Source organism: Pagrus major, chromosome 18 (genome assembly GCF_040436345.1).
Source record: "Pagrus major chromosome 18, Pma_NU_1.0".
Classification (NCBI taxonomy): Eukaryota; Metazoa; Chordata; class Actinopteri; order Spariformes; family Sparidae; genus Pagrus; species Pagrus major.
In genome coordinates, this window is record NC_133232.1 from 37,613,886 (window position 1) to 37,629,215 (window position 15,330).

The following is a 15,330-nucleotide window of genomic DNA, read 5'->3' on the forward strand; positions in this document are numbered from 1 at the left end:
CTGAGGTGCATTATTGGAAATGTAGGATTGACTTTTTTTAAGCTTGAGGATATTTCAGCCTCTTTTTTTCTCTCAAACTTGATGGAAATGCAATGATGAATGGATTAAACTCCTTAAAGCTCCTGTTAGTAAGACATGAAATCGACACTTTGGATCGTTGTTCGGGTCGGCCGCCATCTGAAAGTGTCAGTGTCTGAGTCTCATTCCTGACTCGTCAAATACTAAGGAGCTTTAAGTCATCTCAGCTCAGGTTGCCTAAAAACAGAGCAAAACCATAATACTTTAATTATCTCACATCTACAAGCAGGCCTGTGAAACCTTCTGTCCACAGATTGTGTGATTTTGTTCAAGCAAGATCACGAGATATACAAAAAATGTTGAGATGGGAAGTGAATTTTTTACCATATTTGTTTTTCTTTTCATTATTTCACAATACTGAATCACTGGATTCATTTTGTGGATTACATTTTTTTGGCACTGTTGGAACAAAAACATATTTTCAATATCTAAGTAAAAACAGAAGTTTGATTTGAATGAAGACAAATACAAAACAGAAGAGAACAGAAATTATCGCCCACGTTTTTTTCCCCCCACTTTGCTTTGAAATGTACCTCAACCATCACGAGAAGTTTAGAAGTTGCACAATAAATTGAGTCAAGATCAGTTTATTCCACGCGGATCTAGAAGGATTAATAATGAAAACAACATCACAACAAATCTGTGACAAAGAAAGCAATTTCCAAGGCACGGAAAAAAATGGAAAAACATGGCACAGCTGGAAATCTGCCTCCAACAGGCTGAAAGTCTGAGAGAAGAGTGCTACAGAGGGACGTCAGCAGGAGATCTGTGTGGATCCTGAAGGAGCAATGAGTCACATCGTCAAGATGGGAGCCACAAAAAACTGCTGCTGCAAAGATTCATCAGTCACAGCTTTACGATCAAGTAGACATGATGTCAATGTGTGTAGGAGACTGAAACAAAGAGGAAGAGAAGTAACAGCTTTCTGAACATCATACTACGTTTGGCGTGATCAAAACACTGCAAGCCAGATAATGTTTTATACTGCAAAGAGCCTGTTAGAAGCAGCATCTTTCTGTGGAGATATTTCTTTGCAGCAGTTCCCAGAGGGACAGGGAAAGTAGAGAAAAACAGAAAGATCCAAGAGGAAAACCTGCTGCAGTCTGAAGAAGAACTACAACTTGGGAGGTGATTTATTTTTCAGTAAGACAATAATTCTAAACATAACGTCGAAGCTACACAGGAGTGGCTTCAAAACAACAATGGCTGGCCAAGACACAGTCCAACATTCGTGGTAGGCCTTTAAAATTACTGTCCACTCACATTCCCTATGAAACTTGACAGAGATTGAGCTGTTTTGTGAAGAAGATTTGGAGAAGTGCAGAGGCATAAAGTGGATATGGACATATCTGCACAAACTCAGGTTTTCTATGACTGCCAGAAGAGCTTCAAATACAGAAAGACGAAGATATTTCTCTGATGATTTGTGGTGAAAAGTTTACTCACTTCTGCTGAGATTCAAAGTAGTACAACAATAAAACATAAACAAAAAAAAGAATCATGTCAGAAAGCAGCTGGTGTCATATCACAACAATCTGTTGTTTACATTTTTACGTTTATATCGTAAGTACAAGACGGTGACATGTTACAGCACCGCTTGTTTGCTTGATATGATTTTTAAAAACTGCTGTGTAAAGCTGCCTTAACATTTTCCTGACCCTCTATACTGTATATACCTATTTATTTTATATATATATATATATATATATATATATATATATATATATATATATATATATATATATATATATATATATATCTATATCTATATCTATATCTATCTATCTATATATCTATATCTCTATATCTATATATCTATATATATATATATACACTCCATTTCTCTCCACTTGGTTCATACTAATGTTACCTAAACATACCACAGCTCGTCACATTGGCTACTTCTGTTTCTAAAAACTGACTGGAGGTCAGCTTTGCAAAAGACATTAATTACACTGTGACATTATCAAAACCAAAATGTAATAATTGTTGAGTCTCAGTTCTTGACGAGTTGAGAATGAGACTCAAAAATTAACTTTTTCTAACAAACTGGACTTTAAGGTATTCAAAGTGTTAAGAATCAAGTTAAGATGAAATAAAACAGTTATTATTGGGAACCTGTCCAGGAGGTAGGCTCACGTGACACACTCACTGTGTGCTGAAGGCGTTGTAGATGAAAGCAAACTGCGTGTGAGAAAGTAACACAAGATATTATTTTCACATTTTAAATTTATTGTCAAAAATACAAAACAAGGAAAATAAGTATATGTACACAAACACTATTAAAATAGAATATGTATGGTACAAAATATGTACAGCTGTCCTCAGAGTGAAAACAAGTCCTATCTGCTCCTTTTGTCCTTGATGGTGTAGTGGAGGACTAACGGCTGCGCCTGGGGGACAAAACATTCAAAATATTATATGTGGGTGGAAAACATTCAACATTAGATGTATTTATCTATTAACATCTTAAAAAACAGATCACAAACTAAAAGTTCAATCTGTTTTATAGATCCCAATGACTCAAACACAACATTACTACAACATTACCACTGAACTGAAGTATTTAGTAAACCACTGTGAACTTTATCCTCATTTCCCAAATAAAAATACAATGGAAAGAAAATGTGTTCAAGTGTGAAGGAATGTATGACATTTGTTGGCACTAGCTAACAGTAGTCTCACCGTACCTTGCCAAACCAGTGCGAGAGCCATAACCGCTTCATGGTCATGTGATCAGGCAGAGACTCGTTATTGAACAACATCTGGACCTATAGGGAGACCACACAAACAGATGTGAAAGGGAATCGAAAAGGAACATCTGCGATTATTTTTTTATGTGAAACCTGTTTGCCGTTAGTGTAAGAAGCAACAATGCAGCAGAAATACCGACTGAAACCACACTTGCAAAATATTCTTTGAGTTCGTGACAGTGACAATGTCATCAAGACAACATGTTTAAGTGTGGCTAAATCAGATTTATAGAATTTTCTGTAGGAATAGTTTCACACTACGAAAGCAGTGAACAGCTGTGCTTGCAATTTTTTTTTGAATACCATTAACTCAGATCAAGAGCCAATCATTTAGTCAGCCAGATCAGCAGTGGCATGCCAGCATGTATAGATGGCGTCTACACAACTATAGCAACTGCTTTAAGCTGAACATGTCAGACCATCAGGCCATTTTTGATTAACAGAGTCTGAATATGTATTTAAATATACCATTGAAACACCTACCAATATGTGTAGTTTCTGTGCCAACAAGGATTATTGTAGCCTAATGGAAAGTATCACTTCTGCTTCGGACAATAATCAGCCACAATGTAAATAATCAGATGTCAAATCACCAGCGGAAACGTTCATACGGTTTGATTTGAAACTCAGAGCTGCGTCATGTTCTCATCGTTGTCTGGAGAAACTGGCCTCGTTTTCAAGATAAATTAACAAGTTACTCTGAGAAAACAACTTTTTTATCTTGACAAAATTAAATATTTTACTCATGAGATCAAGACAACAGATTTTTTTTGTTTTTTATTTATTTATTTTAAATTGAGAGCACAGCCGTTCTTGACTTCCATATAAGACAGTCTAACTTAAGAGTGAGTCAAATGTTACCCAATAAGGCACCAATACACGCTGAATAAATAACAAAGGAACCTCTGAATGAAACAAGTCTGTCTTAGTTGGATGTTGCAAAAATAATCACCAACGAAATATGAATTGTATAATTATTATTATTATTAGAAATATTCAAGTATAATTGTTGGCAATTAAAAATGTGTCTTCTATCATTTTCTCTCCATCAGATAGATGTTGTTTTGTCTCAAGAAGAGAGGATACTGCAGTGAAGGAAGTTGTTAACGCAGTGAATGAAGTGGTTAATGCAGCGCCTTGAGTACTTCACGTTTGTCCTCATTACCAACGTCTGAATAAATATTGACAAATCTTTAATGTGCTGTCATGTGCACATAAATGTCTTCTGTTATCAACTCAAAGATCATTTCTGACTGACCTGGTGTTTTTCAACGTTTAGCCGATGACAAAGCACTTTCCGTAGGTGTCTCACCTCCGCTCGGACAGAACAGCGAACAAACTTCTGCTGCAGAGAGACGAGGTCAAACAAAACTTCAGATGAGCAATATGTCACATTGGAGTCCAGAGGGTAATTCCAATAAATCAGGACCAGCTATATTTGTGTGTTATGGCTCCAACTCTGGAGACCACTGCAGAGCTACGGGGAGATGTCTTGTTCATAAAGCAGGTGAAGACGTGCGTTCTACTCCAGTATCCATCATGTAACTGCACTGAGGATATTTTCCACTCATTTTACTTTTGAATATGTCTTTCGCTTGCTGCTATCTAGTCTTGCAGAAGTATTTATTGCTCAGAGAGTAGACTAATATTTTTGGTTTATAAAAAGCTTGTCTCTTTCTTTTTGCTTGTAAAACTAGAATTACATGCTGTTGTCTCAACTGCTGTTTTTAATTTCAGCATTCCAATAGTGTTTTTATAATGCAGCCAAAGTTCAGTGTCACAAACATGCTGTTCTGGTGGCATAAACACATTTCCAGGAATTAACCCAGTAACAGTGGATGGTCAGGGTGCGGCGCACTCCTGTTACATTAGATTTACAGTGAAGAAAAACTTGCTTCACTGCTGGACATTTTTCCATCCCAACTGACTTATTGTCCGCTCTCAAGCCAGAACGCTAACTTCCTCTTTCAACGTTAAGGCAGTGCGAGGCAGTATTTCTTTATAAGCCGAGGCAGAAAATTATTTTAACTGGACAAGCAGAGAACAGCATGTAACAAATGCTGAGAGTCTGATTCAAATCCAGAACACTGCAAGGACACGTACAAACATAAGCCCCTGGTGTGAATGAGCTTTTTGTTTTAATGAGTGTGGTCCTTGCTGCCAGCTAATGTATTTTATAAGTTCACACTGGAGGTTAGAGTTAAATTCAACTGCATCTGTAGAGCCAGGAACGATGCCAATGACGCTGCATGTTCCCATTACACAAGGTAACATTAGATACAACAATAAACAACATTTTAATTTCACACAGTGGTCAAAGAGGACATGAAGGATGATAAACACTTGCTGCAGTCATAAGATCACTTCACTAAAACTCCCAATACACATCCCGTGTTTATGTTCAAGTTTGAATATGTCTCTCACATCGTAAAACCATGTACGAAGCACAAAGGAACCAGAGTATATATGTAGAGAGAGTATAACATCAAAAGCTCTCACTCCACATTCAAACTAACCCTAACTGACTGGTTTGACTTGTGCAGCATTTTAAAAATCTGCTATGTTGAAAACATATTTAAACATAAACATATTTACACCAGTAAAATACTGAGTCTTGATTTGAGCACCACACAGTCGTCTGTTAAACAAGGGTGCCCTCTGCTGGCTGACCAGAATCATTGCAGTATGCATGATGATGTTGGGTGGGTACAGTAGTGAAATGTGACACAGCCTATGAGTTTTAGATTATATATATATATATATGTATGTATATATATATATGTATATAGGGTTAGGGTTAAGGGTTAGGGTTATATATATATATATATATATATATACATATATATATATATACATACATACATACATACATACATACATACATACATATATATATATATATATATATATATATACATATACATATATACATATACATATACATATATATATATATATATATATATATATATATATATATATATGTATACACACACATGCAGAACAGAAAACTAAAGGGATAATAGTCATGATCAGCTCGTCATTGATGTTCAAATGGATTTTGAGGTATGCAGAGCAGCACTTAACATTTTCCACCTATCTTCAGTTCTTTTATATAACATTTGGGGAGTTTGCCACAAATGAAAGAGTTAGTAAAGTTTAGACACTCACACTGCTGCATTTTAGCTGTCTGGTGCCTCAATTAATTTAAAGGCTACGAGGCATTTCTCGGACAAATACACGGTAGTGTTATGTTTGGATTCATATAATTTTAGAGTCGACGCTAGTCACCACAAAGTTAAGATCTCAGCCATTTAGCCTCAAAAGTTGTTGCTGAATCTCTTTTTCAAACCACTATAACATCTCCAATTATAACAAAATTAGCAGTTTGGTTGGGAAATAAAGAATGATTATATGCCTCACTGGTGACCCACTTATCCCTGCTGTCTCTCTGAGTTTGAGGCAGCCAGAGTAACCAGCTCTGAGAGATGAATTCTGCTGTTGCTGCAGATGTCATTGTGCCATGTATTTGCTTAGCAGTTAAGGGCAGAAAATTACTTGTTAAGGCTTCAAAAATGTGCCCCTGGAGACACGTTCAGCTCGGCAGTGCAAACCTGTGAGACAAGTCGCTTTGAAAGCATCTATAACCAGCTCAACAAATACACAGGCTTGAAACAAAATGGTTAACATATTGAGGATCATTCATCCTTATACATGACTTACCTGGAGAGTAAGTCTTGTCTTATCTTTACCAGCAAGCGATGAACTTTAAAGACAAAACAAAAACAGACTGTAAAATGTCATGTTGATGAGTTTAACTTGAAAGTCTGACACATTCAGCAGCATATTGTATTTGTATTCTATCGGTCTTATCTAATATGGATTGGATGTCATGAGACACACACAAAGGCACAGTTAGATGCCTCCAACAGTGATAAAAGCTCACCTTAGCCTTTCTAAACACAGTGAAACCTGCTCATCATATCTGTAGAAGTGGGCTTTTGAATGGTCAAAGCTTGTGTACGGTAAACCTGTAGCATCAGGTACAGCATCTAGTGAGAAGGAAGAAAATGGTTTCAAATTTAAAATCAGAGTTCACATTATTCACTTTGTGGTTAACTGGCAGGTTGTTTTGCAATGAAGTCTATACAACAGAACAGCAACCAGCTGCAAACTGAGGACATTTAATCATAAACAAATGGCAGATTTACAGTCTCTCACAGAAAACCAAACAGTGATTGAACCAACAGCTGCGTCATGAAAACCTTTCCATTTCTTGATTACAGTTGTCTGGTACTGGGGAAACTCCCTGTGAAGTACAGGATGTGCTGGGTTTTGCTTTTCCAGCTTGTTTAACATAAACCGACAGCAGAAACTGTAAAATTATTTGTCATTCAGACATGCATGTAAACATGACCACAATAATCTGATAACTGGGAATAATCAGGTTATGATAATAATCTGATTTGACATGTTTACATGCACTTTAGTAATGAGATAATGGAAAAAATGGGTTTTCATGATTCAGTCAATTAGTTGGATTTCTTTCCAAGTACATGATGTAAAACTGTTTTTTCAAAAACATCCTGTCATCACGACGTTGCTTATCGTGGCGTCTCCGCCGGTCGGGTGTCCTTATGTGAGATTTTGTTCGAACAATGCTCTCTGTCTTCACGTTATGCATGAGCAGAAAACGCATCTGCATCCGCTCACGTTTTAACAACACCTGGCTTCTTTTACATTTTGACAAATGCGCAGATGTGAAAGAACGAAAGAAGCCGGATTAACGGTATACATGCGCCGAATAAGACGGAATTTTTCATAATCCAATAACAGCTTTTATCCGATAACACATATCACATTGTGCTGTTTACGTGACCATTTGAATAATCTTGTAAATCCATAAATTAGATAATGATCTGTTTATTAAAAATACATTTAATTACATACTGAGAACATTAAATTGAAGACTTACCATCTCCAGCTGGTTGGATGACTCTCTCTAACCCACGTGACTGATAAAATTCCTTTATTCTTTTGTCTTCACCTGTTTAAACATGAATATGAGAAAAGCATGACAAATGTAGTTACAATAAGGATTTTTAAATATGCTAAAACAGCTGGTAATGTTAACAAACAATGGGACTGCAACAACACAATAGGATATGTTTTACCAGAGTTAAATTGTACTTTACAGCTGTAGACAGGCTGATTGTTTGAGACTTGCTATCTTTCTTTATTTTGGGCCAATTTCAAAATCCCTCTGGACTAATTGCAGGTGATTCAGATCACCTGTGTGCAGGTGGGCGACTGACTCCTGATTGAGGAGTGGAAGCAGCTTGGGGCATTTCCCTCCCAGCCAATCAGGGTGTGACGACGCCCTCTTTGTGAAGGCTTAAAAGAGGTGGTGAATGGCACCAGGTGGCCCTCACACTCATTCTGGATCTGTCCCTCGTCCCCTTAGATTACCAGCCAGAAACTCTGGTCTGTTGAGGCCCTGTTGTGTTTTCTTGGCTGCTTCACGTCATTCTAGTGAGGAAACTGTGTTTATTCTTGAAACCCAAAACCTTATATACACCTTCAGTCTGACATGTTACTTCACTGGGGCTTGTAGGAGCACCTTTCAGTTTGATTATCCCTGAAGAGGCATTTGTTTGTTGGTTTATTGTCCAAGTAGCTGACATTGGGCGTCCCCTCTAGATTTACATCTTATAATGTAGGTTGGACTGCCTGGAAGCATTTTACTGCCAGTACTGCCACAACGTTATTATTTTGGATTGAAGTGCCAAAATCTAAATACTGACTGTCATGAGGACTTTACAGCTAACTGTAGCAACAATTCAGAGAGCACAATACAGAGTGTGATTTTACGTACTTTCTTGTAGTCCAGGCACCAGTTTGTAGACGATGTCCTGCATCACTCGATCCAGTTTGAGGTTGAGTAAAGGCTGTGTTTCATGGATTTTGATGTTGCACATTGGACAATACTTGCTCGTTTGCAGGTATTTCACAATACAACTTTTACAGACTGTAGAGCAGAAGAAAAGAGGCATTTTATTTTCAATCTGATGACTTCCTCCAGCTTAACATTAGCATATTGTGAAGACTTTCATAAGTTAATAGCAGGAAAAAAGATTATCATTTGGTCCAGCTCTGTTTAAACTCACAGGTGTGCAAACACTCTGTAATTGTTGTGGCATCTATGAAGTAACCAGCACAAAGGTAGCAGACAATGTGTTCGTTCAGGTCCTTGATCTTCAACTTGACCTCCTCCTTAAGGGACAAACAAAAAGGTGTTTTAAACATTTTCAACATTTGTGGGATGAATACACTTTTAAACCAAACAGTTTAATGAGCACATGAGTTTAAGCCTACACTATGAGGCTTTAAACTCAAAGAAAACATCTCACCTGAAACCAGGTATTGATGCACAACATATCTTAAGTTTTTGTCCTGTGAGATCAAGATGGCCCAACAGAAATGTGACCATAAACAGTGAATCCACCAACATTCGAATGCTGTTCGGGTTGGAAAACGGCACATCTATTATGTAATATGAGCACTGAGTTTGAACATAACAGGACAGTTCACCCCCAAAGCAAAGACACACATTTTTCCTCTTCCCTGTCGGGATATTTATTTATAGATTGTCTTGGTGTGAGTTTGAGTTTTGGAGGCTACAGAGATGGCTGTTTCAAGAAATTATGACCTGGATACTCAACATAATCCACAGACCTTGTTGTGAGCTGCTTCATGTAGGAACTCTTTTGTTTCTACTAACATACATCATATCACTCTGCAGAAGGAAGTGTGCATCTACTCAAGGATGAGAGGCTGTGTGGGATTTAAACATCGACAGCATCCTCCTGAGCTGAGCTGTAGATCAAACGTTATCTACTTCAATTCTCTTCCTTCCACATTCTGCAGCGATACGGCTGGGACTGAAACTGCTCACAACAAGGTCTGTGGGTTATCTTCAGTAACCAGGTCGTGATTTCTGGAAAGAGACTGTTAAGATTTTCAAATATATTTTTTGGGTATTATGAGAAGCTGAGTGCCAGTTGTTCCATTATATTTGAGAGAAGGCAGAATTCTCCCATAGACGGTCAACTCAGCCCAAAATAATCCAGATAATAATAATCCAGGTTGACCAATGTGGCTTTCTCAGGGCCGATACAGATACTGAGTGTTAGAAATCAAAGAGACGGATAGCCGACATTTGGAAACGCTATTCATTTGCAGTGAAAATGAAAATCTTCATTTTCTGCAACTTTATACTTTCTCTCCACTACATTTATTGGAAAAACGTATTAATTTTTATTTAGATACTAGTTGTTTTGCAGATTCATATTATCTTATTGTCAATAGGATATTAACTGAGACGTGTTACAAAAAGCACATTTTTTAATTATTTTTAACAGCAATCTGACTGACAACGTGAAAAATGCTGAATATCGGCCCAGATAATCTGTCTGGATGAACGTGTGTGTGTGTGTGTGTGTGTGTGTGTGTGCGCGCACTTCATCCCACCACAGTTCAATGAAGTACAGAAATCGTCCCATCAGAATCTCATCTAATGTTAATTGTGAAATTGACTTAAAGTATAAATGTGCCACGTTTTTCCTGCAGGCCTGCTGCTTCTAACAGCCAGCTGACCTTTGACCTCCGTGTGTATCCAGGAAGTGAACCCGTTACAAATGAAGCTCTTTCCCACCAAGAGGAACCACAGACGTATAAGTCTATGAGAGGAACGATCAGCTACGGACCGTAGCACAGCAGGATGTGAGCGGACTTCCCGTCCGTCTCCTTCACAGTAAAGTGGGTCACGGTTCAAGTTTGTTTATCAGACTGAGGGACGTCACGCAATGGCCGCCAATTCTAACAATTCGGAACAAACAAGTCCAAGTGCGAGAACAACGAGGTGAGCTGCAGTCAGACACCACCGACACACCGCCGGTACTTCATGACACCGGAGCCAAGGGACGGGACCCGTGGAGCGGACGGGACCCGTGGAGGGGACCGGACCCGCGGAGGGGAGAGGACCGGACCCGCGGAGCGGACGGGACCCGCGGAGGGGAGGGGACGGGACCCGCGGAGGGGACGGGACGGGACCCGCGGAGGGGACCGGACCCGCGGAGGGGAGAGGACGGGACCCGTGGAGCGGACGGGACCCGCGGAGCGGACGGGACCCGCGGAGGGGAGGGGAGAGGACGGGACCCGCGGAGAGGACGGGACCCGTGGAGGGGACCGGACCCGCGGAGGGGAGAGGACGGGACGGGACGGGACCCGCGGAGCGGACGGGACCCGCGGAGAGGTCCGGACCCGCGGAGGGGACCGGACCCGCGGAGGGGAGCAGACGGGACCCGCGGGGTGCAGCGGCCGTCGCCGTCCCACTTCACTCACACGTCGCCTCAACTACAAGTAAAGTCCCGGGAGAACCGACGGAAACGGCTGGACTGTGTGAAAGTGAGCAGAACCAGCTGGTGGAGCGGATTTCCGCACGCGGCTCCGCTGCTGAGGCAGAACAACACTGGAGGACTCGGACCGTCCACGCATGCTCAAACGCGGCTCCGCTCGCAGCTGCAGCGCGGCTCCGGCTGCTTCTCCATCCGCGCCGCGGAGACGACAACGGTCTCCCGTCGCCGCGCGTGTTTAACCCGCCGCTGCCGAGCTGCGACTCCCCGGACGGGTCCACTCCGGCGCAGAGGGGCTCTCCCGACACGGCCACTCACCTCGTTCCTCAGCGGGTCCAGTTTGTAGACGGACTGTAGCTGATTTCGTAGCCGCATCGCTATGGCCATCGGACCTTGCTCCGCCATCTTTGGGAATTATGCTTACTTCCGGGTAAACCGGAAGTGTCACTTTGTGCGCGCTGAAGGAGGCGGGTAAATATAAAGGCGAAAAATAGAGACAAATAAATATATAAAAGAACCACAAACCACCGCACCAACATTAACAACATCATACTACTACTACTACTAATAATAATAATAATAATAATAATAATAATAATAATAATAATAATAATGATGATGATGATGATGATGATGATGATGATGATGATGATGATGTTTGTCCCACATATGCCTTTGACTTTATTTTCTAAACAAACAACAACTTACATTCAAAAGACAAAAGTGAGTTATGTGTTAGGAACTAGCGTAAGTTGCTTAAGGGCTCATCAAAATGAGGAGTGTAATATATTTACATATATGTGTATATTAGCACATACAACTACTACAATAAAAAGGTTTTTAAATTCAACGTTTTTAACTCAGAAGACTATTTATTTAGACCTAACTGCCTAATAAGCTAACACACTGATATAACTTTAGTGTAGATTCACTTTATGTTAATTTAAAGAGATAAATGCAGTTTTGGTCAGACAGATTCTACAAACTGAAATACTAGCATCAGGGCCGTCGACAGGGGTGGAACACCAGGTCAGCTGGCCCTGGTCCTGGTGGGGCCCAAAAGGACCCTTTGACCCTTAAAATAATGTGCTGTACAGGCCCTTCATCATCTTGTTCTGGGCCCTGCTAAGCATTGAACTTCAAAAACTGGTACTTTTTATTAGTGGGTGTTAAACACAATGACACAAAGTCTTCATTGTAATCTATGTACCTTTTGCTTTCTTGAAAGTACAGCCTATTTAAATGATTTACAGAACTTACAGAAGTTCAAGTTTTTGTAAATAATATTAATAATAATAATATGTTCATACAAATGCAGTTCAAGTTGCTTGAGGGGGGGAGAGACTTGCATCAATGAAACCAAAGGAAAATAAAGAGAAGATAGATCGAGAAGATAACAATGAATGTATAAATGCAGTGATAAGATACAAATTAATTACTTGACAAGAATGCCAAACTGCATTCAGTAGGTTTTAAAGTTGCTTGAATGAAATTAATCCAACAGCATGAGAGAGGTGGTAGGTTTGTGAATTAAGAGCCAGTCCCTCAGAGCTTTAAACACAACGAGTTGGATGTTAAACTTAATTCTAGTTTTCTTTTTTTCTTTTTGTCTTTATTTGGTCCAGCCATATAAAAACATGTCATTTCTCAGAGAATCAGAGCAGCTTTAGGAAACAGTATATTCTCTGCGTGCAGCCACTTGTTAGTCTCCTCTCTTGGCAATAGAGGGCACCGCAGGCACACAATTCAGACAATCGTTTGCAACCGTTGGCATCTGCTGATATTTATTTAGTGTCACGTAAAGCAGTGTCATTCAGTCATTCATGCACTCACTCGGGGATTTCATGTAGTTGCTGAAAAGAAGATCCCATTAAAACGCATGAATTCACTATAGCCTAACGACCTCAGAAGAAGCCTGCTGATAAGATGCACAAATGTATTTGGCACCGGATTAAAATAATGTTGGCAATGATGTTACACCACTGCTGCTATTCAAACCCAATGCATAACATGGGGGAAAGAGTGCTTATGGTACCATACACAAAGGTGTTCCAGGATAAAAGTGTGGGAAAAACCGTGTTACTCGACAATCTGCAGCAGCACACAGAACATGGTGGGTCTTGTAACCTGAATCCTCTGACATCTTGAGATCTACAGTACTTAGGCATCATGGAGGGTGGGCTGCTCTCACCACTACACACAGTCTCATACACTCTTGATCTCATTAACATGTATTCAGCAATTTAGTATCAAAAGCTAAAAAAGTCCTGAAACAATTATTTTCATTAAAATCTTGCAAAACAGCCACAAAACAAAAAACAACACAATAAATGTTCAGAATATATTAAAGAAAAGGTGCAAAGATACATATGTTTTTTGACTTGTGTGGCCCCAATTTACACAATCACACAATTAGGATTTATATTAGCAAAATTAGGTTGAAATGTATTTGTTTCTTTAGCAAAACAAAACCGCTAAAGTAACTCTAATTGGCTTTACATTGCTGATCTTTGCAGCGGTAACCCTTTCACTAAAGAGGAGCACTTGTGACTGAAGTGTTTGAACCCCCCGGACCGTTTGGGGGTTGAATGAGTACTTCTCTTCGCTCCCTGAACAACAACCATCGAAGGGCTCTTGAGAAAAGAACTGAACCATTGGCTCGGTGGGCAGCGGTAGAGGACTGTGGTTGTCCTGGGCAGCTCCCAGACCTATGTTAATACATGTGTGAATATGAGTGTTGAAATGACAGAGTGTGGGCTCAGCAAACATTTCCCCAGATAATCATGTGACTTATGTATTTGGGGCAATATTATTTAAATCAACAGTTTGCATTGTGTTGAGCTGTATTTCTGGTATTTTTTTAGGCGTTTGCAGCAGTGAGGTGTCTTACGCCTTTAAACATGTCACACATCTGAGGTTTTCACTCAGACGTGGGCTGGGACCAGTTGGTTTTCCCAAGAATTACTTACAATTATTTAATTATGGGAAGAATGAAAAATCGTAGCTTTGTGGAAAAACTCATTTTCAAATGGGGAGAAAAATATATTCTGGGTTGTGGCTGAGCTGCATCTGAATTAGTGCCGTCTACCCTGTTTCAACAGGCCATCGTATTGGTATTACATGTGGAGGTCTCCTTGATCCCTCCCAGAGGGCTTCCAACCTGTGGACCACCCAAAAGCTGCCGTCCTTAACAAAGACTCGCCCTTCATTCATCCTTTTGTAATTTCTCAGTCTAACAGAGTGACTGGCAAGTTTGCCTTATTCCTACAACCTATGTGCGTCTGTAGCAGCAGAAATGACTATTGGCAGAAATTTGGCATGAATGCTTTGTTTCTAGGTGTCTATCATTAATCATTAAAACTCTTACTGATGCATGATTTCTTTGGATTTTTACACTATTTGAGATATTGCTTAAAAAAATAACGAAGAACAACTTTGATAACAACCAAATAACCTTGACTTTACAAGCATCATTCATTCTTGAAAATATTCCCTTTTCCATTCATCCCTTTGTACAAGACAACTTGTAACACCTTGTTGAGATCTATAGATGAAAAGACAAGCACTTGCCAATGAGGTCCAAATCAGATTCAATGTAAATTGGAAAAAAAAAAAAAGAGAGGCACAAGCAATATATTTTCATTCTTGGCAGCCGTTTTGAGTTTGAAGAGCCGTTGTGATCAGTCTCGCTTCACCGAGCCTTCATAGTCGGGCCTTGTGTCCCCTGCTGTCTGCCATTTCCTCTTGCCATGTAACGTCTTATCTGCTCAGCCTGCGAGGTCACTGCTTATCTGATTGACAGGGCTTTGACTCCACGCAATATCCAAATAACCTGAGGGCCTGGAGGTGCAGGAGGATCACAGCATGGCAAAATCCACCGGTCGGGACAGCGTGCAAGAGCGTGAGTGAAGAGGCAAAAGAGCCGACGAGAAGGGAGAGGATCAAGGCGAATCCAAGCCTTTCATTTGCATTTGTTGTCATTTCTTCATGTCAAAATCAGAGACAATAGAACCCCTATTTTCTGGTGTCAGCAAATCCACCAGCTATTTCTCCCATCCTTCATTTTTTATTGGAAATGATTAGTT

General features: G+C 39.9%; 1 protein-coding gene across 2 annotated transcripts; it reads right to left on the reverse strand.

Moving 5' to 3' along the window:
- Positions 1–2,289: 2,289 nt before the first annotated feature.
- pcgf1 (polycomb group ring finger 1) lies at positions 2,290–11,650 on the reverse strand. 2 transcript variants are annotated; one of them, XM_073487529.1, is made up of 9 exons: positions 11,564–11,650; positions 8,999–9,104; positions 8,707–8,859; positions 7,807–7,878; positions 6,778–6,883; positions 6,555–6,597; positions 4,090–4,176; positions 2,769–2,849; positions 2,290–2,471 (listed from the first exon to the last, which is right to left on the reverse strand). In XM_073487529.1, the coding sequence occupies exons 1-9, from the start codon at positions 11,648–11,650 to the stop codon at positions 2,421–2,423; spliced, it is 786 nt and encodes a 261-aa protein (XP_073343630.1). In that variant the 3' UTR covers positions 2,290–2,420. The 2 variants fall into 2 exon arrangements, with proteins under 2 accessions (XP_073343630.1, XP_073343631.1); XM_073487530.1 differs by having other exon boundaries at positions 4,090–4,173; positions 11,564–11,646.
- Positions 11,651–15,330: the final 3,680 nt, after the last annotated feature.

Bases quoted from the DNA above. Each gene is read 5' to 3' on its own strand.
- pcgf1 (XM_073487529.1), bottom strand. From the start codon at position 11,650: ATGGCGGAGCAAGGTCCGATGGCCATAGCGATGCGGCTACGAAATCAG. The intron at 9,105-11,563 runs GTGAGTGGCCGT...TTGTCCCTTAAG, and splicing joins TGGACCCGCTGAGGAACGAG to GAGGAGGTCAAGTTGAAGAT. The intron at 8,860-8,998 runs GTGAGTTTAAAC...TCTGCTCTACAG, and splicing joins TACAGAGTGTTTGCACACCT to TCTGTAAAAGTTGTATTGTG.